Source organism: Nicrophorus vespilloides, unplaced genomic scaffold (assembly GCF_001412225.1).
Source record: "Nicrophorus vespilloides isolate i.1.1-1 unplaced genomic scaffold, Nicve_v1.0, whole genome shotgun sequence".
Taxonomy (NCBI): domain Eukaryota; kingdom Metazoa; phylum Arthropoda; class Insecta; order Coleoptera; family Silphidae; genus Nicrophorus; species Nicrophorus vespilloides.
The window spans coordinates 222,125-243,776 of NW_017099242.1; the positions used below are offsets into that span (position 1 = coordinate 222,125).

The 21,652-nt window shown below is 33.9% G+C and overlaps 2 protein-coding genes across 8 annotated transcripts in view; both read left to right on the forward strand.

Moving 5' to 3' along the window:
• LOC108564229 (guanine nucleotide exchange factor DBS) overlaps nt 1–21,652 on the forward strand; it is a 34,272-nt gene that overhangs the window by 7,073 nt on the left and 5,547 nt on the right. The window contains exons 1-8 of one of the 7 annotated variants that reach the window (XM_017923193.1): nt 5,109–5,185; nt 5,259–5,301; nt 5,679–5,907; nt 5,967–6,057; nt 6,114–6,344; nt 6,407–7,117; nt 7,319–7,528; nt 7,594–7,767. In XM_017923193.1, the coding sequence (XP_017778682.1) occupies nt 5,165–5,185; nt 5,259–5,301; nt 5,679–5,907; nt 5,967–6,057; nt 6,114–6,344; nt 6,407–7,117; nt 7,319–7,528; nt 7,594–7,767 (1,710 nt within the window). In that variant the 5' untranslated portion in view covers nt 5,109–5,164. Of the gene's footprint in view, nt 1–213; nt 298–1,221; nt 2,042–2,436; nt 2,460–2,567; nt 2,768–5,108; nt 5,186–5,258; nt 5,302–5,414; nt 5,533–5,678; nt 5,908–5,966; nt 6,058–6,113; nt 6,345–6,406; nt 7,118–7,318; nt 7,529–7,593; nt 7,768–21,652 lie in introns of those variants that run through there. The other 6 variants (XM_017923196.1, XM_017923192.1, XM_017923195.1 and 3 more) reach the window with 6 other exon arrangements.
• On the forward strand, nt 2,774–5,240 carry LOC108564232. The gene is made up of 3 exons (XM_017923202.1): nt 2,774–3,094; nt 3,157–3,578; nt 3,639–5,240. The coding sequence occupies exons 2-3, from the start codon at nt 3,315–3,317 to the stop codon at nt 4,887–4,889; spliced, it is 1,515 nt and encodes a 504-aa protein (XP_017778691.1). The 5' UTR covers nt 2,774–3,094; nt 3,157–3,314; the 3' UTR covers nt 4,890–5,240.

The window sequence follows — 21,652 nt, forward strand, 5'->3', positions numbered from 1 at the left end:
TTAAAGTATAAAATAATAGAAGTATTTTGTGAATTTGATACTGTTATATATAATTTTTAAATAATGCGTGTGTTTGATGGACAGTTAAACGATTCTCGGACTTGAAGAAAATTGCTTGCTTCTTCTCTGGGAATTCTTGAACATAAATATACACATTAAAATACATCGTAATTTTGCAATATTCGCGAAACAAATTGCCAATTCTGTACCTGTTACGTTGGAAATATAATCTCGTGACTTATGCGTAAGTTTAGTTGCAGTTGTGCTATTGCGTTGTTTCGAGTGTCATGAATTAAGGTAAGAGTACTCAAATTTTTAATTTAAATAAAAAATAATGATTTATGTTGATTTTCTCTGTTATAAATATAAAATAATAAAATATTTTATTAAATGAGTTTCTAATTAATTTAGTGCAGCAAACATTAAAAAATGTATTAAATTTAATTAAAAAAAACATATGAATTATGCTAATGACTAATTAAATTACTTAAAGACAACGTTAAAATAATGGATGTGACAAGTTACAGAGAACTTAGTGTTCATTTATATTCAGTATCATATGTATTTGAAATACGTAAGTAAAATATTCTTTGTTAGTATTCAACGGTTCCATTTGACACAGTGTACTAGTTGTGTACAGATAACCTTAGTTCAAGGTAGACACCAAACAAACAACCATTTGTCATTATCGCATGTGCAAGACCGTGTATCGACGAATCCGCGTAAGTAAATTGTTTTCCAATACTTTAATTATAATTTTACTTCAATTTTTGTATTATAAAATTGGGTAGTTATCATTTTGAACTTGAACAACTTTTGAATTTTTTTTTTATTAATTATGAAATAACTTTAATTTATAGTAAATTTTAGTAAAAAAGATAATACTGAGATTGAAAAATTCAATAAATATCAATACTGAAGTATTTTGAAGAAATAACTTAATAAATACATTTTTTATCAACTAAAATGCTGGCGCCTGTATAACTAATATTTCTATTAACTATTTTTTTCATTCGGTTGAAATTATAGTTGCTTCAAGATATGTTTCAATAATGTTTAAACATTTTTAGTTTTTACCTTGAGTATTGTACAAAATAGTAAAGATTTGTTTTAACGAAAAGAGTTAGTGGTATTTAAAAAGTGTATAGTTTTTGAGAAGTTGAGTGTTTTAAAAGTTAGAAGTATCAGTGGAATCGATAAAATCCAGGGATGAGAACCGGAATCGTTATAGAATTATATGATGGAAACATGTCGGTTGCTTCTTTCGTTGGGGTGTCAGGGCATAGTTTGTTGTCGGGGGTTGTGGCGGAATGTACACACACGCACACCCTGACAGAACGAAGGGGGCTGGGCCGACGCATGCGTTCCGAACGAGAAGGGGGTTACTTGACGTCAACGGTTTTGGGGCTACAATGGGGGGCGCGAGTGTAGAGAGGAGACCTCTAAGCGGAGCAGAAAAAATGCAGGTGCAAGTGTGAATAGCCGGGGACTAGGTGGACGAGCACGGGTCCCCCCCTTCGCGGCTGCGACCTACCACTTCTTCTTATTCTTGTTCTTCTTAGCACTCTTATCCCTCTTCTTCTACCTACCGGTTCAATTTACCCCGGCGACGTTGTACAACGAGCCGATGCACTTGCTTCATGTTTTAGTCTTACCAATATCGAACCGGACAAGCGCATTGCGATTGTATAACTTAGAATCGGAGCATGAGTCTACAACTGTAGGCTATGGTATATAACTAACGTGGTGATGTGATATGAAAGAGCATGAGGAGGAGACCGTCGCGGCGACTCCTCTCGCGGTGTGTAGGCGTGAAGAAGATGCATCTGTTATGTTGAGTGCTGAGTTACCTGAGCGGGAAGCAGGAATCGAGGAGTTACGACAAAGAGCATCCAAGAGGAAAATATGGCAGAGCAGCCCAGCATCGAAGCCCAGATCGATTGTTTTTTAGAACAATTCAAACTTAGTGCTTCCAAAGTCATGGAAGAGAGTAGCGCCGTAATAAGGTCGCGCAGTTCCTACCTGGACAACGATCTGCCCGGTAAGTTGGAAGTTGAAATTAGCAAAAAAACAAGCTTAGAATTGGGTAGAACTGTGTGCATGTAAGAGGGGTCAGAAGCACGTGAGTATTGGTTTTCAATTAACCGGCCACGACCCTGACATTGAAAGTTATCAATGCGGCAAGGGGCCGGTTCAACGCACCCGCCGGAATCAATCGTATCGAAGATTGATCGTTTGTTCCGCTGATCATGTGCATGTTGCGGATCAACGGTACCAAATGCGCATCCAGTGCGAACCACGAATCTCGAGTCTTGCATCTGGAGAATTATGGTCAAAGACCAGTGGAAGCATTCGAGTTGCTGTGTGTATGTGTGTGTCCGAAGGGTCGGTGCGGATGAAAGTTTGTGATGGAAATTTGTGCATCGTGTGAAGAAGTGTGGTTTCATCGAGTGTGATGGGTAAGTAGTAAATGTGCGGCACCACTAACCATGTGGTTCTCGTTTGAATGTTGGCGGGCTGAGGTGTGGAGAGTGCGCAACCGCTCCTTCTCTAGAGACATTTCATGTAGGTACATCATTCGTTTGCTACAGTGTTATGGCGTAGAAAACGCGGCGTCAGTTTCGAGATTCGGTGCGGTAAAACCGTCCCGTTGCGAAGCTACCATCTTCAAAATACTTAGCAAGGGTCGTGTAGCCATCGTGTGCGTACGGACCGACCCTAGAACTACCATGTACCATTGCAGAACTGCGGAAATTCAGTAATTAATGTGAGTGCAATGGACGGCGATAGGGCCCATATTTGTTTGCGTATTTATTCGGCCGAGCGAAATTGGTCTTTTCCGTCCAACTCTAAAGACGGTTTTCGCTTCTCAGACCCACACTCTATTCCCATATCCTCATTACTGATCTCTGTTTATATTTCCATCGAAATTTCAAATAATACAGCACCGTATGCATCGGCCATCGCCGACGCCTGCCGTCGTCGACGTCGCCTCCATCGCCTTCCTAACGAACAGACACAAATCGATTTCCTGCTCACAACATTATTTTCGGAAACGCGACCCAAAAAATACTAAATTAATTTATCCCTTTTGGTAGCCATTTTACCACCTATGTTACTTCATCTTTTGTAACTGCAATTCCTTTCTTTTTCCAGAACATTAACTTATACTCGAGACCAATGCAAAAACTCGTAATTATTTTAATAAAATACCATAACAAAGCAAATTGTAATCAATATAGACACGGACGCATAAGCGAGCTACAAAGTAACGAAATCAGCGCACGTTAGTAAATCCAACAAATTGGTTACAAATGAAGATGGCTAGAGTGGACGCCGCTGAGAAGGAGGCAAGCGAGGTATTGCACTCCTTGCTATCAGTGGAACGCATAGAGAAGCAAGAAGTGATTGTTACAGACAGACAAAATGATGAGAACCAGCAATTCCAAACAAACCCCGAGGATCAGGAGCACGACGGCCAGATACAATGGCACACTCCAATTATATCGACGCCGTCGCTCTTCTCTACCATCGAAGCAAACAACCAATTCACACAGGCTATGGATGATCATCACGTCGTAAGTTTCACGGACTCTATAAGATTCGAGCGTTTGCTAATCCGGTTTCTATGATTTTAGGTTATTTGGGAAGGACATACTATTCAGGTTGATACAGATCCAACCCAATTGAATACCATATATACAACCACTGCACCGGAGGCGACGACGCCGATGCTGGAGGAAATACAGGAACCCGAGGAAAAAGAGCCTAAGAAGGTGAAGGTAAAGACGCCACCGAAAGGCAAGAAGAAGTTACCTTTGAAAAAGAAGAAAAAAGGAACTGTTGAAGTGGTGGGTAATAATGATCCGACTAAATTGGAGGAGAGCGCGGTGCAGGTGAAGGAGCGCTTCAAACGCGGATGCGAGTGCCAGGATGAGAGCTGCTTCCGCGGATTAAATCCTGAAAGTGTTTATAAGCATCGACTGAATATTGCCGAGTTAACGAAAGGAGAGCATGACATGTATTTGATGGGGGTGACCATGGCTTGCTTGGCTAATCCTGATACTACAGTTCGGCACAAGGAGAGGAGACGGTTGAGAGCACAATACGTTTACCAGGGTAGAAGGGTCTGTTTGGATGCATTCTTGTATTTAGAAAACTGCACACATTACCAATTGAAGCGCATAAGAAAGCATGTTATGACTCATGGAGTTGCACCTAGGGTGCATGGTAACCATGGCAAGAAGCCGCACAATACATTTTCGTTGGACATTTACAGACATGCCACTGAGTTTTTGAAACAATACTTGGAGCAGCACACTGGAGACAGCGGTAATTCCAAGCAACCCATCCAGCTGCCTTGGGATATAACAAGGAAGAACCTACACGACGCTTACAAGGAGTACGGGCAAATTTTAGAGCCTGGTATCAAGCTTATGGGATATTCTACGTTCAGACATTTCATGAAAGAACAGTTCCCGCACGTTAAGTTCTGCAAGGTCGAACCTAAAGCTAACGCACCAGCGCCGCCATTGCCAATTCAGGCGCTCCCGCAAGAAACGAACCAAATTAATCAGCACCAGTTAAACAAGCAGATTCAGCAACCGCAGAAATGCGTAATTAACAACGAAGTTCAGCAGGTCATACCATTGGTGGTAGCGCCTAACGACAGCACCAATAACCAGCACCACCAACAGGCATTCTTAGTAACGCCCGTCCCGCAGATCCTTCCCAATGCCAACATAGTTGCCCAGAACCCCACCAACCACGCCGCTTCGAATACATTTTCGTACCAGCTTACTAATACCGGCTATGTTATTAATGAGGGAATTGTAACTACAATGGCAAATGCACAGCAACATACCCCATATACATTTAATCGAATGTAAACATAACGTAAACCCTACCAAAATATTTATTACAAAAAGTTCGCAAAAAAAAGTAAATATGTGATAACGAAATTAACGTTTCTTTTTTATTAATTATTCTGTTATAGGTATTATGATATATTTTTAAGTTATGATAGTACATATTACGTCTATATATAGATGAATTATACACATTCACAGTATATATCCAAATGCTCGATGTTTTTATTCAGATACTTTCTCATAAATTTATTATCTATGTGTAAATATTATGTAATGATTAACGTGAAGAGGAGATGAGAGGTGGTGACGAAGAAGTAAGCGTAAAAGAATTATATTTCATTATAATAAAAGCATTTTATTTATTCTAAAGCAAGTCTTTTCATTTAGAATTCACGTCCCAACAGTGGCGGGAACAGCTCAAAAATGAGTGGTACGTGCACTGTTTGTTTATTAGGATTGATCCGCTTTGTTTGTGTTTTGATAACAAAAAAAAATATACTCGAGGGGACAGACAATATCGTGCATACCGCGCGCACACACGCTCAGTTCGGTCCCCGCTCAGTCGAAGAACATAATTGGTTGTTATGCAACGCCGATGTAATTGCGCTTTTAAGGTGAACTTGTTCGAAACTATAGACAATACCGAGCGAAAATTGAACAAGTAAGCGAATTTAATTATCGTCTCGCTGTTTGTTTGTTTGCTCGTTCATTTATTCTGAGTCCGAACAGTGTTTCAGTTTGTTGGCTCCGGTGTTATGTGTGCGTGTGCTGCCGATAAGATAAAAGAGCGATTTGGCTTTTTCGCAGATGACCCAGAGACACCGTTTGAGGAAATAGAGATGCAGAGCGCGGTCCAACTTGAGCCTCTTGGTGTTCACGATGTGGCCGACCTTTTGCACCCCCAATACGCAATCGTGACGGGTGGCAAGTCCAAGGATGGATGCCCCTTGATAACCTTCCCTGACCAAAACAATTTCCATGCCCTTACGGACACGGAGTACCAACGCTTAATGTTATATTTAACCTCTGTACCTTCGTGAGTCAACATACTTCCTAATCAATAATCAATGTGTAATCAACGAATTTGTTTTGTAGTTTGCAAGAGGCGGATCTGGGCTTCCATTTGATTATAGACAGGAGAAAAGATAGGTGGAATTCAGTGAAAACAGTATTGTTGAAAATTTCTGTGAGTATTCGGAAAATAAAGATAAAATCAGTAATAATTAAAGTGCGTCGTTCTAGGTATATTTTCCTGGGTTAATACATGTCGTATATGTGATACGTCCGGCTAGTTTTCTACAGAAAGCTTTATCCGAAGTTAGTTATAAATGGTTTAAAGATGAGTTTAAATTTCGAATGGTGGTTCTGAGTACGGAGGAGGAGTTGCACGAGCACGTAGACGCCAGTCAATTGACTGAAGATTTGGGAGGATCTTTGGACTATAGCCACAATGAATGGATCCAGCAGAGAGTCGTAAGTGAATGTTATTACGATGTTATTTTATATTTCGGAGTAAGCATAATTTGATTGTGTAGGCTCTGGAGAAGTTCTCAGCGCGTACCCATGAAGTATCGAACGCGCTGGATGAGTTTACCAAGCGCATCAGTGAAACCGAGCTACCAAACAACGTGGACTCGACCCAGCAGTTGCTCAATCAACAAACCCAGGAATATTCCACGCTCAAGGACGGTATCCTAACAGCCGCCAAGCATGGAGAAGGGCTGTTAAGTACTATTAGGGAGAAATCGACAACTAATCAGGACTCGACCTTCAACCATTCGCCAGATACCATTGGGAATGTGTTCACCGTTGAGAGGTTGCTAGTGCAACTGGAGGAAACTGAAAGGACATTCGATGAGTTTTGGGGTCAGCACTCAACGAAGCTTAGACACTGTTTGGATCTGCGACGCTTCGAGCAGGACTTTCGCGAGCTTCAAGCGAACTTCGATCAGCATTTGAAGATCGTCTCCGAGATGACCGAAATCGGAGATACAGTGTCCAGGGTGGAAACGCTGATGCGCGAGACGTCGGCCTTCCAGAAACTCTGCATTGCTGACATCGAGCGTGGGGAAGAGGTCATTGCATCTGGTCATCAATTATTGAAAATTAAGAATTCCTGTCCGCTCGAGTGCGTCGAGCCGAAATGCAATGAACTTATGAGAGTGCGAGATATCCTGACCGGCAGATTGGATAAACGGCTGGAAACCTTGGTCAAATGCAGGGACCTAATGGAGCAAATTGACAAAGTGAGTCAATCTTGTTTATCATCATTTGTTTATCTACAGCGGACATTTAAATTGCCCGCGCTCGGGAGTCGCGCGCGAGCCTTGGCGAGCGCTACCGCCGAGAATCCGCGCTCCTCACTCGCTAATGACACCTTAATAAGAAACATTAACACTTTGCCCTCTTATTGTTCATTGAATGTTCCCCCATTCGAATGATTCCAGGCGAACCAGTGGTGCGCCAAATGCATCGACCTACTGGCCTCTCAAGGTATAGAGAAGTGCACCAGCTCCGTGGAACTCGCCGAGCGCTCGCTCAACGAACTCCAAGAATATCTAGCCTCAGCGGATGAGTTCAATCTGAGTACAGCTAAAAACTTTGAGCAGATTTTCCAGGAGTCATGCACGCTCGAAACCAAAGCCCTCGTGACTCAGGTTAGTTGCAATATCAACATTGGATCATCAATCAATTAAAAACAATATGTTTCTGCTAACAATAGGTCCTCCAAAGAATATATGACGTAAATTTGATGTGCGAGAAGCGCATTTCTAGTCTCAAGAAGGTCACACGTCGGCCACCTAGGCCTATCCAAGCCGTCACCCCAGAACCCGCAGTACCTAGGCAACCTTCGATAGGTGCACCCATTCCCCAGAAGCATCACCAGAAGAAAAAGGTAATTGAACAAACAAATATTAATACAATACCTGAAATATGCGAGTTACTAGACTTGCAAGTAAAATAATTTACTTAAAAAAAACCTCAATAGAAACTGTTTAGAAACTCTGAATGAAACCCACAATTTATTAATCAAAGAATTCAAATTCGATTCAAAATTATAGACAAAACTCGTTATACTATAATAAAATGCTAGTAGAAAGAGAATGCTTTAATTTAATGACGTACTATGGAACTACATCATTCACACTATAAAAGACTACTAGAAAACATAAATAACTACTTAACTTTGCAAAATAATATACACTTTAACCGACAAATCAAACATGTGTTATGATAGCAATAATATAGAAAGTTGTAATAACTATGTATTCAGTACATCACATGTCAAACTTTTCTTTTCATTTACGCAAAATCGGTAGTTCATTGCACAGAAGTATACAAGATTGATAAAAATAGCGATGCGTCAGTATTTGTTTGCGTTTATATAATTTGTCACTATTATTAAATATCTGTATACTTTACCAACAAAGTTTGTAATTGTTTGTAAATTTTTATTGACTGAATTTCATATTCAGTGTAAATAAATTTATAATCAGTAAACACACTTTCAAAATAAACAAAAAGTGAAACTAACGGTATAAATATTATTTTAATAAAATTATGTTTTAAAGTCCTGTTTCATAATTTGCATTTACTTAATTATAATTTTAATAAATTTAAATTAGTTAAATTAATTTTATTTGATAACTAGAGACAAATTATGTAGAAAAAAGAAATCTCTTTGTTACAATTTGTCCATATCATTTACAGATTAATTTAACAAAGTGAAGGCCAATTGTGAGTACAAGCAGATATTAACAATAATGGTACTGTAACCTTTTTATCATTGCTTTATTAAGTATTTAACTCATCTGTATGATGCTGATAGTTGAACAACAAGGCAAGTGAAATTATTAATTGATTGTAGAGGAAACAGGCTCAATTGTGAATACAAACAAATGTTAATCATGCAGACGTGTGCATTAATAAATTTTAATCTACTTATATAAGTCCTTGTTTATCTTAACAGCAAATATATTCATTTGTTTTGTATAAACAATATTTGTTCATTAATAAAAATATTGTAACTTTGTTTAATGACATTAAGTACGTCAGTGCTATAGTTTTAGAAATATCTAATAGGTTGTTGTTTACGAAAAGTTAAGACAAGTGGTTAGACGACATTAATTGGATGGGAGTCCAATTTGTAATTTGGGATGCATTGGATTTCAAAACAAATATACATTAATTCATAGGTGTTAAACTTCTAAAAACATCTAACAGATTGTTGTTAACGAATAGTTAAGAGACGTGGTTAGAAGATAGTACTTGGATGGGAGTCCAATTTGGGATGTATTGGATCTCAAAACAAATAGACATTAATACATCAGTGTTAAACTTATAAAGACATCGTCAACCAATAGTTTACAATTTTAACTACAATAGTAAAATTAGTAAAAAAAAATCAAAAATTATTTAAAAAAAATATAATTATATAAAGTGTATATTAATACAGTGTGATAATAATATTCCAATTAAAGTATATGTAAAATTATTTATAATGTTTATTAAGAATATTTAATTCTGTACACTTGGTTGCATGCAGAAATTGTTCAATGTATAAAGTGTATCCAGTTTACTCATTGCTAAGCTTAAGTTACTTAAGTATGATTCTCTAATGTCAGAATAAATTGCTTTATTAATACTAATGCAATAAGAAACAGCACTAAATGAACACCATACAAAATACAATTGGTTTACTGTTACATAATTAGTATATTTCTTAATGAAATCATACAACAAATGTATACATTTTTTTCATAAAAAAAGGATAATAATTGATTAATTGTTAAAATAAACTATTTTTTTTATTAATAAGTTTTCTTTAGTATTAAAATGTACATGGAACATGAAAACGTGAACCTGACCTCATTTTTTTTTAAATTAATTAAACGTACTAAATATTTATAAAAACTCAACGAGAATTTGCATATAATTAGCAATGATTGAGTGTAAATAATTATTCAAACCGATACTTAATTAATTGTGTGCCAAATATTTATATACTGTTATGTTCGATTTGATTTGTTTCGGTGTAATTCATTTTTTTTTAATAGGAAGCAATCAATCTTGTTAATTAAAGTCTCTGGACTCATTTAAAAATGCGAAGTAGGAATATTGCCAATATCCCGGACTGTTTGAAACCGGACTAATCGAAGATTTTAAAATCGTATTTTTATAAAAAGTTTTAGTACAAATTGCTGCCTTCTTATAAAAATTGTTAAGTAATTATCCGCCAGAATGCCACGTGATATCCGTTATATTTCATGTTTAAGTTTTCATGTGCTTAGTTTTTTGGAGAGATGACTTTGTTCCTTAGAAAACACAGTAATATAAGACCGGTGGCAATCGCAAGCCCGACAACCGAAATCCCGTCTATCGAAATCCCGACTAAGTCAAAATCCCGACAATCAAAATCCCGACTATATCGAAATCCCGACAGTGTCTTTTATTATTATAAATTTGTACAATAACATTTTTATGGTAGTCGGGATTTCGATATAATAGGGATTTTGATTGTCGGAATTATGGTAGTCGGGATTTTGACATAGTCGGGATTTCAAGCGGCGGGATTTTAATACAACCGGGATTTTGAAGGTAGGGATTTCGATACACTCGGAATTTTGAACGTCGGGATTTCAATAGACGGTATTTCGGTTGTCGGGCTTGCGATATAGACCAATAAAGACATTTTTTTTGAGATACGATTTAAACCTCACTTATATAGTACGTATATCGAAATCCCGACAGTGTCTTTTATTATTATAAATTTGTACAATATCATTTTTATGGTAGTCGGGATTTTGATTGTCAGGATTATGGTAGTCGGGATTTTGACATAGTCGGGATTTCAAGCGTCGGGATTTTAATACAGCCGGGATTTCGAAGGTCGGGAATTCGATACACTCGTAATTTCGAACGTCGGGATTTCAATAGAGGGTATTTCGGTTGTCGGGATTGCGATATAGACATTTGTTTTAAGATACGATTTAAACCTCACTTATATGGTACGTTCATGCAAAGAAAAATATATGAGTGTACAAATCCTAAATGAGAATCCACCGTTCTTTTAACATACATTCGCTTAACGTACTGCAATCATTGTATGCATTTTGTACGTTAACTGTACGCTGACTGTACTTTTTATAAAATTGCATTGCATGTGAATATAAAATCAAATTTGTTATATATAATAATAATCATTGTCATTTTTTTATATCATTTGAATGCAAAAAGTCAAAAGTGGTCTGTCTTCTAAAACTAGTTTTAGTGTACGTTCGTATGAACGTCGAGTACGACAAAGATTTTTTTTTTGATTTTTAAAACCTTTGTAAGGTATCCGATTTGAATATCACTGTACCTTTTTTATAGATGTGCTTCTATGTTAGTCATATTTTAATGAAAAGATCAATAATTTCAATGATTCGTGTGTTTTTTTTAATTGGCACTACTTTTGTCATTAATTATTTATGTTGTAATAAGCAGAAATCGTATACTAAATTTGGAACATTAATAGATTACTTTTGAAAGATGAAGATCAGATGATCATGGAATTAATGAAACTTTGCATTTTTTGGGAATTGTGTACTGCCTTCATCATTGGTATATATAGAAGAAAAAATAACATTCCAAGAGTGTCTAGGAGGTTCCTCACTTTTGGAACGTAACTCGATGGGTGGGAAACCGTCCCGTCGACGGATCCGGGGAAAACTGTAAACACACCGCAGCATAAACAAACAAAAGAACCCTTACGAAAGACCCTGCTGCTGCTGCTTTTGCCTCTACTGCTCTTTGTATGCGTGTGCCTGTGTAACGAATTACATAATCCCGTCGACCACATGGTGCGGCGTTTAATTAACGCCGGCTTAAAGATGTGTAAGGAACTCATTACTATTACTCTGCTAATTTAATCAGTGCCCCGGATCACGCTGCGATTCCATTTCTACGCGATTTTCCTCCTTCGCTCTGTACGTGACTACTCCTCTACATTCATACAACTATAGTTTTCACTTGTTCTTCCGTTCAATTTTAATACCTTCCTAACAAGTGCCAACCGCCAAAGGAGATCCAGCTTGCATAATAATATGCCTTCGGAGCTTCAGAAGTCGAAAGGTAAAAACAGAACAAACGAATTTAAAAAAAAAACAAACATAAACCATATACAAAGAATTCGGTTAATTGATTGCCTCAAATGTTAAATACTTTCTAAAATAAAATATTATTATTACTTTTTTGTGTATAATTTTGTGACGATGAGTATGGTAAGCGTTTTATGGGTTCTTGTTGTTGTCTTTTTCTTTTAATGTGCGCGCGTGTTTTGATTAATTGACCGTCTAACTGGTTTCGGCTTCAATTGGAATGAGTTAAGTAAGGATGTAGGCCCGATTTTCTGCTAATCCAATGTGGAGTGGATTAAATCACTTAATGTGGGTATGGTAATGGGAGCGAATTGCGAGCTTCCTCTGGGCCGTTGATGCGCTTAATGGATGGGCAGTTTAGAGACGTTGCGCAACCATTCATTTTCTCTTAAATTCTTAATGGTGCCAATGGTGAACTATCGGATTGTTTATTTATTATAATAACAATGTTGCAAAATATCAGTTTTATTTCGGTTTAAGAAAACTAGATCTAAAGTATTGGTATAATTATTGAAATAGTGATAATCGGAGGAAGTTCCACAGATCCTAATATCCTAAATTTCAAAACGAATGTTCAAATATTTGTAATATTCCAAGATAAACTATTTGAATACATTTACACAAAACTCCTAAGTTGTTGACATTAAACATTAGCTATGATAATTTGATTCATATCAAGTAGTTTCTAGTAAACAATCTCAAAACCATTTTATAAACATGAGATTTTCCAATTTTAACCATTTAGACACTTTTACCGGCTTCATTCAAGGTCCGAAATTTTTAACATTGAAGTATCCTATGATCATTTGATAGTAAGTAGTTTCTAGTATCACTTTTCGTCTATAGTAATCAAATTGGATAATGATTATTGTAGGATTTGTTTCTATTTCATTGAGGTAATTACGCATTGCATAATCATTGATGTTGACATATTCTGCTAAATTGTGAGGAGTAGATGACAGCTATAATCATGTTATTCCTATTAAGCAAGTATCAGATGATATATACTATAATTTATTGTCAAATTGTTATTTATTTATGATGAAGGACATTATGGAAGACCCTGATTACCTTCGCATTCAATTTCCGATCATGTTACAATCGATGACGAAATTAATTTTTGTTTGTTAAACTTATGCGAAACCCACATGAACTTTTTCGAAAACAATGAAATATTAATGGGATTGTAGGTTTGAAGGATAAGCTCTGAAATTATTAAATGTTGTCAATCTTTTATTATTGTATATGCACCTGCAACTGTCTCTTCAAATATAGAACTACTTACAAGGAAGGATATTTTGGTGGAAGCACGATGTTTGCCTTTGTTCACCCATCGTTTTCACTGCTTCATGTTTATGTATAGACACCACTTTCCAACTCCTGTCACGATCAAAGAGGGGAAATGGTCGTTGTTTGAATTAAGTTGACGCGGGAGCAATTCTCCGTACTTTTTGCCATTTAATTGAGGTTATTATGCACTACCGGTGATTCAAGTTCAGTAAATTCTCACGCTCTTTAATGGTTATCTAAATCCACCATACTCATACCAAAATACACAATTTTATGTTTCATTTACTCGAAATTAGCACATTCTAAAAAGATATATAGAAATAAATGCTTTAAAATGATATACTTCATAGTATAAACTAATTGATACTTGTCATCCAACATATATATGCCAAACAAACCAGGCAGAAACCTTTGTCTTAATGATCTTGTTGTAGCAGTATAGTTCGGATTACATTTGTAGAAACGATGATGTTTGTATAATGAATTAATTATGAAAGAACTACAAATTGGTATACAATGTCTATACATAGTGTTACCTAATTGTTGTTAGTGGTTCTGACAGGAAAAGAGAGTCGCAATAAAATGGCAATTCCCCATGACACTTTGATAAACGACGGAAGGAAAATTATTGGACAACGCAATGCTTGACAGAGATGTGCGGAGAGAAAATATTCGCGCGGAAATGAATAAAGCATTGATTTCTCTGGAGGCATGCATCTTCTTGGTCGCATCTTCTTGGTCTTCAGAGACTCGTTTCGAAAGTGGCTTGCTTCTTGAAAAGAAAATCGATTGAGAGAGAAAGATAGAAAGAAAGAAGTGGTGGAGGAGCGAGTGAAACCACCGTTACTGTCGACGGTTTTTGTCCGCCGTCCGAAACCAGAATTTCAGCGCGCCAACAGCAGTAGTAGTAATAGCAATAGCAGCAGCAACAGCAGGAATTCCGAAACGATCCGACGTAGTCGGCGGCTGTAGTCTTCAGTTGCGTTCCTCAGTCTTCGGTTGCGTACCGCACGCGACAGTGCCGAAAGCCCGCCGATCCTCGGCCCATGGTACCGGGCGATGGCGAACTATAAGGTGGCTCATTGTGCTCGCGAAATCTTCTGCAGGACCTACTGTGACATGTACTGTGACTTCCTCGACGACGCCAGGTCCATATACTCGAACAACTCCACTAACACAGTTCGTATTATTCGTATTTGAAGCTCTTTGTAAGCTCATGGGGATGATGGGGGTCTTTAGTCCTAGTTCACGCGCGCGCTCTGTTTACGCGGTGCTTCCGCAGGACAAAGATGAGCTGCCGCCTCCGAAAGGTCGTCAGCCTAATTGTGTACGGAGCCTTTTCCAGTACTACACCACGTACGAGAAAGTGTAATCCGCGGCCTTTGCCCAAAAACGATCGTTGGTGGTATCGCTTTTGGAAACACACGCGACGATTAATTGCTTTCCGATTCCTTAACGGCTCCTACCATTTACAATCTTTTGGTATAATTAGCATTTTGAAGCGATTTGGTCTATCGGATTTTGTATTTTTAGATACTGACTTCGTAATGCTTTTTCCCCCATTAAATCATACCAACGGAACCTTACACCTGCAGTTAATTTTATTTATAATCCATTATGTTTGAACATTAAGTTAAGTTCATCGTGGATGTCATTAATTGGATACAGTTTTCCCATGGAAGCTTACCATTGATATATAAGTATGTACATATTTTAATTCAAAATCCTTACATTAAACATGATCAATGATGACTAAATTACTATATTAAGTAATGTTGATCAAGGATTATATTAATGCTGAATGCTTAACAAAATAACATAAATATTTGTATTATCTATCAATAACGTTAATATTAGAGTCTATACATTTAATTATTGTTACAATTGAGTAAAGCGAATTATTGTGTAATCACTTCTGGTACATGCTTATAATCACTATAAAAATATGAACATTTCATAATCTACTATATTTATTCATTACGTAAACTTTTAACTTTCTTTTACATGTTTAATTTTCAATATAAATATGAATATTATATATATAAATTTGAAGAATTTTGTTGAAATCTTTGTGTAATATTTTTGTAAATTAGTTAATTAACAGTAGTATAGTTAAAAGTACATATATTTTGATAATTATTAGGTAATGAGACATAAAAAATTCAAATAATTTTATCATATTATTTTGATATATTAATAAATATCAACTTTTAGGGCGGAAAGACATTTGGTCATAATTTTGAACAATAAATAAATAAATATATTTTTTGTTAGAAACACAAAAAAAATATTTCTTCATGTAATTTATTTTTGATTACATTAATTTTTTTTTCTTAGCAGTTTGAAAATACTTTAATTGCATTAGTTTCTCCTCAAAATGTTATTAGCATAACATAATTTGATCACGCTTTATAAAAAGAAACCGTTATTTTCAATTGCGTTAAATATGAATTTTAACCTATGAACTTAAGAGGAATACTTTCATTTTTTTGGTATAATCATAATTTAGCGAAGCATCATAAATCATGTAAATTAGAAATGAAATGTGATTATCTAATAAAACGTGTACTGTCTATGCCCTAAAGACAGACATGAGTTCAATTTTATTAGAAATTTAAATCTATTTCATTGCCTTTGTGAAAGCATCTTTATTTTCACTCACCTCTGACTTTTGTTGATACATATGGATTCTTCGATCACTTTTACCATTTAAATATGATTTGAATACAGTAAACTTGCATAAATAAAGTGAACTAAGATATCAAAATAAGTACAAAGGACTTTCATCCTTGAATTCGTATATAATACGCAATCATTATATGAATTATTATTATCTCAGATTGCTTGAAACCGGACTAATTGACGACTTTAAAACCGCATCAAAATGAACAGCACAAAAACAAACTTGCTTGTACTCATTTTTTAGAATGTATTTTGAATACTTAATTTAGCACCTAATTTAATTTGTATTATATACTAATTTTAATTGTAATAATGATGAGTTATTTATTGATTGCTTTAAAATCAATATTTTGACAAAATGACCATAAATAATTTTAATAACTCGTCTTTATTTGCATAAGTATTTATAAGAAATGTACTTATATTCCAAATGGTGAAGTGTACTTCAATAACTAAAGTACTAGACTTCATATATTTATGATATTCTACAGTTTACAGTTATTCCGAGATTTATCTTATATACAAGATGTCGTGCAGCTCCCGCGGAACTTGTAGAATCTCCGCTCCTTATTTTCACGTGCAATTTTTTTGTTGAACAAATACAGTTCATTAATTAAATTTCTTCATCACACTGCTCTGCTATATCAATTAAATAATCATTGGGAAAGCGTATTAACATTACTTGTTTAGTTTATCCTTCATATGAGCTCGTATTTACAAATTAAATTTATATTAAACTATCAATGAATCCTTTCACGTTGGACATAAAGATAACTGACCATCAGCTAGAATATTTCAATTTCGTTTCAATTGCGTAATCATATTGGATTTGTAGAGGTCAGAACTGTTGTTTAGCACATCTGTAGTGACTTAATAGTTTTTCTTATTATTATTAGTTTCTGCATCTTCTTAAAACAGTTGTATTCTCTGTCAAAAATTTAATTATATTTTTTTTTTAATTTACTTTCTTAATTTTACAATTTTATTATTTCATAACATACTATTATTGTTTAGAAAACTGATATGTGTACAAACGTAATTGAAACAATAACTATATATTAAATATATAAAGAAATCTTATATGTATTTACAGTACAGTAACCGTTAATTACTTTCTATTGATGCAATTGTAGCATGATAACAGCTTTAATTGGAAAATGGGGTTTGGCAGCTTTCGTTCCTGACACAAAATTATAGATTTTCCTTCTATGTTGCATTTCTGTGCGCATGAGTTGTTGTATATACACATATGATATACTGTATTTTAGTTTTCATTTTTCTACAAACAACTAAACAAATATTACATAATGTTCCGATCATAAGACGTAGCTCAAGTTTGTTTTTTTAGAAAAATTATGAAAATTTTTGAAAAAAAATAATATTGATACGGTTTTCTAATGTTTTGTATTTCTTTATTATTTGTTATAAAATTAAGAATACAAAATATGTAAACTAATTAAAGAATAATACAGGTAAATGTCGATTACGCCGATTCGATTTGCGACGGCTTTTGTAAGAATGGTACTGTGACGTAAAACACAACTCAAATTTATGTTTTTTTTTTCAGAAACATATGACCTTTATTTGAGGCTTCATTTTACGACTTGTTGATTCACGAAATCTTTGCAATCTATTTATTTTTAGTTATGATTTTTGTTTTGAAATCAACTGCTTACTTATATAGAATTCAATGATATGCGGTAAAGGTTATAGTGAATCTCGAACATAAAGGACACCGCTTCAATGGCTTTAACCTAAATGTGATCATCGATTCCAATAACGTACATTACCATACGAAAATATCCTAAGGTTAACAAGAGTATAGATTCATCCTCTATGGTCATACATAAACATACTGTCAAATTTAATTTAAAGGACACCATTATATATAAAATTGGTAATCAACAACACATGTAATCACCAATGTCATAAGCTTCGAGGATAACTTCAATACATATTAATATTATACCTCGCATTGTCCGGCACAAAAAGAAAGGACATAAAATATTAAAAAACATAATTTTGTCCATATTTTTTTTTACAATTTATTATGCTTAATTAGTATATTTTCATATTTACAAACCGGATTATAGTGAATCCAGAAGGTGGAATAAAAAAATGTGAAAAATTATTGTATTTTCATTATTTTTTTTTGTTTATATTTATAAGTGCGTGTGTAAAATAGACATGATGTTTTCACATACTTTTATGGTGGCTTCTTCTATTGAAGAATAGAAACTAGAAATTGTGTAAGATGAACTAGATCTCATTCCGCTTATATTTGCATCACTCATTGCTAAATAATCATATTATTTATTGCAAACGCCAATTACTACATGTATTTATAGAATAAACAATTACTTAATTATCTCACCTATATATATATATATTTCTTACGTTTTTTTATGTTAATAGAAATATTTATACTGAAATTTTCAATGAAATATTAACCAGACTATGAGAATAGCCTTTACTTGATACACAAAGATTACAATGTTATACAGAAACCGAAAATAGATTATTATTTTTAGGTGCCTAAAACAAAGACTGTCTATTCGTTTCATTGATCTATGAGTCATTTTAAGTGTTTTAGACTAGTGAACGTTGAAATATATCGTTAATATACCAAGATTATAGCGCTCGAAATAATCATCGAAGCGACATTTCTTGCTGTTCTTTCATTAAATCTGTTTCCATTTGCTGGTCTTTATCTTCAAACATTTTAGATACGGTTTATTTTTTAGGAAAACCTATTTCCGATTTAAACATATTTTAATCTTTCCTAGCGCATTAAGGATTTTTTTTTTCAATTTTCAATTGTTCTAAAATTAATTTTATAAAATATGTAAACTAACCACTGATTATTTTATTGTAAAAATAAAATATTATCTATTTTTCTGACCATAAGACGCACCAAAAAAATATGGATTTTTTTAGAAAAAAAAAATTTAATTATGGACAAAAGGACAATAATCATGAGCCAAATCTTCAAAAATTATTAAGAAATTTATTTTTTTGATACGTTGAAGTGTCGTCTGTGTATTAAATTATATTTAATATGTCAACTTATGAAAACATAATTCGTCTACATATTGTTCGAATTATTACTGTACAAAAAGATACATCTGTAAAATTATGAAAATAATACACACAAAATATCTCGCAAGAACAGAGGTGATAGAAAATGTCATTTTCAATATTGAACAAGCGTGACAGAAGACAAATTTTTAGTCTTGTAAATAAAAATATTCACTCATTTTATAAATTAAAAAAAAAACAAAAATAATGAAAGACATTTTTTTTTATCAAATTATTGATTTAAAAAAAATTATATATAGTAATAATTCGGGTTCGATCGAGTCTGGACTATAAAGAAACTGTTAAGTAAATTTCAAAATATACTAATTTAGCAAAATCAATTCTAAAAAATTGGTGGACAAAATTATTTTTTTTAAATACTTTTTTGTCAAGTTTTTTTTTTGCAATTTAATTTAATAATAAAGTGTACGTATTATATACGAATTTAATTTGCATTGCATTAAATGATTAAATGATTAAAAGAAGTATGTGCATTGAAGATTTTACTTTAACTAAATCAAACAAACTTGCAAAGAACCAAAACAAAAAATCCGGCTCTTATATAACGTAACGTGAAACTGCTCGAGATAGCTGAAAGTGTTATGTCATCAAAAAAAAATGCATTTACTTTCTACCGAAGCCGTTTTCTAAACACCATAATCCGTCGTATCGTTTACACGAAACTCCTGGACACCCAAAAGCGACGTCCCTGCACTTATGTCACACGAATCGGAAATTCAGATGCTGTGGACATTGCGTAAGTCTTTTTCTCGCTTTGTGCTTCAAAGAGCTGCTACAAAGTATCGTTGGGGGGTCGATAGCCTATTGTGACTCGTTTCTATAGAGAATTTAATTAATTTCTTATTTATATACGATTCTATCTCCAGTTTGCTAGTATTGTGTATGGGCACAATGCACACGGCTATTTGCTTGCCTTGCCATTCTTCTCCAGTTCTTGAGGCGAGCTTTACTATTCAATGCGAATGCAAACAAACGGATTGATTCGAAATTGAATTAAACGTGATTCTTCAGGCTAACAACCTTACGCCAACCACATCAAAAATTAATATATAGACATATTCTATAGATAACATAACATAAGTTATTATAAATTTTATTAGCAGAACATATTTTTTTTTAAACTAAAAATATTTATAAAAAATGTTATATATTAATTGAATAATAATATTTAGAACGATATTGCATAAATATTCAGTTTGTTTACATTTCTAACATTACATTTCAGTCAATTTTCAGAGATTTATTAACAAGAAAATTGAACTTTTACAAAACATTTACAAAAAAAAATTGTAAATCTTTTAGCCCAATTATTTTCAGTTTTATAACTACTATATTTTTACCTGTGATAAAAAAAATATGATTTGCGGAAAATAATCGAATAACTAAAATTTTGTAAAGTGTTCAGTGATCCAAACTAAAATGACCCAGATTTGGGTCGTGACTCCTGAGGACCACCTTGTTAGATTTTCCGCTTCCTTCATTCATTACAATATTTCACAACATAAACTGTGATAGTGCCACTCGACTGATTAAAAAAACATAACGATTTCGAAGTTTACGTAAGAGAACAGTTGGCACTTGAACGCAGGATGTTTAGAATACTTGTTTTTATTTATATTTAAATCCATGCATATGTCATTAATTTATTTATGTTTTTGATATTTCAATGAATATTTTAGTAATTACGTATTCGAAGTTAATACAAAGAAATGATATTTCGGTATAATATGTAAGATTTTGATTAATCAAAAGAAGTTTAGATCTACAAATATTTTTAATTAAATTTAAATCTAATACAAATATTATTGATTTCCAATATATGCTAATGAAAATAATTTAACCAATTCACACTAATAATATTTAAAACAAACATATTTTTATTTGAAAAATTGTAAAAAAAAAATGATGTAAAATTAGGATTTTGTAGACTAAATAGAAATAATTTTATTTGAAGAACAGTAAGTTTTACAAATATATTCTTTAACTGTATTCTATATAGCTTAGTAGTGGTAAAATCATTGAACCATATCATCATTGCCTTAAAGATCCGTTGCAGTATCGATAAGTTTCTAATATTTATAGTTACGTAATCATATGTCCCGTAAGAAATCATGTAATTTACTAACAGTCTTTATTGGCTGTCTAAATTAGCATTTCCAACATAAATATTTCAAAATATGTAAATAAGTGAACAGATGATCTTTTCTCAAATTATTACTAGAAGAAGAAAAAGTTTTCTAACATTACCAAAAAAATATATTAACAAAACTAACAACATCAATATAAGGGTTAAGCAAATTAATTAAAGTTTTAGTTAGTTAGATTTTTATGGTCTTTGATTGAAAGTGGTTTCAGACCTTGCCTAAATTCACCCATGTGATTATTACATCTTAATTGTAAGGTGTTAACAGTTGTCACTGAACAAAAGTTGCTTAACTCTTGAAATGGAGTTCGAAAGTATGTTTTTGTTACTTTGATTTAAGTTTAACATGTGCATGTGATACTCATTAGTATACACCAATAATGGTTAATGTTTGTACAGTTTTATATAAGTCATTAGTAGAACGCTAA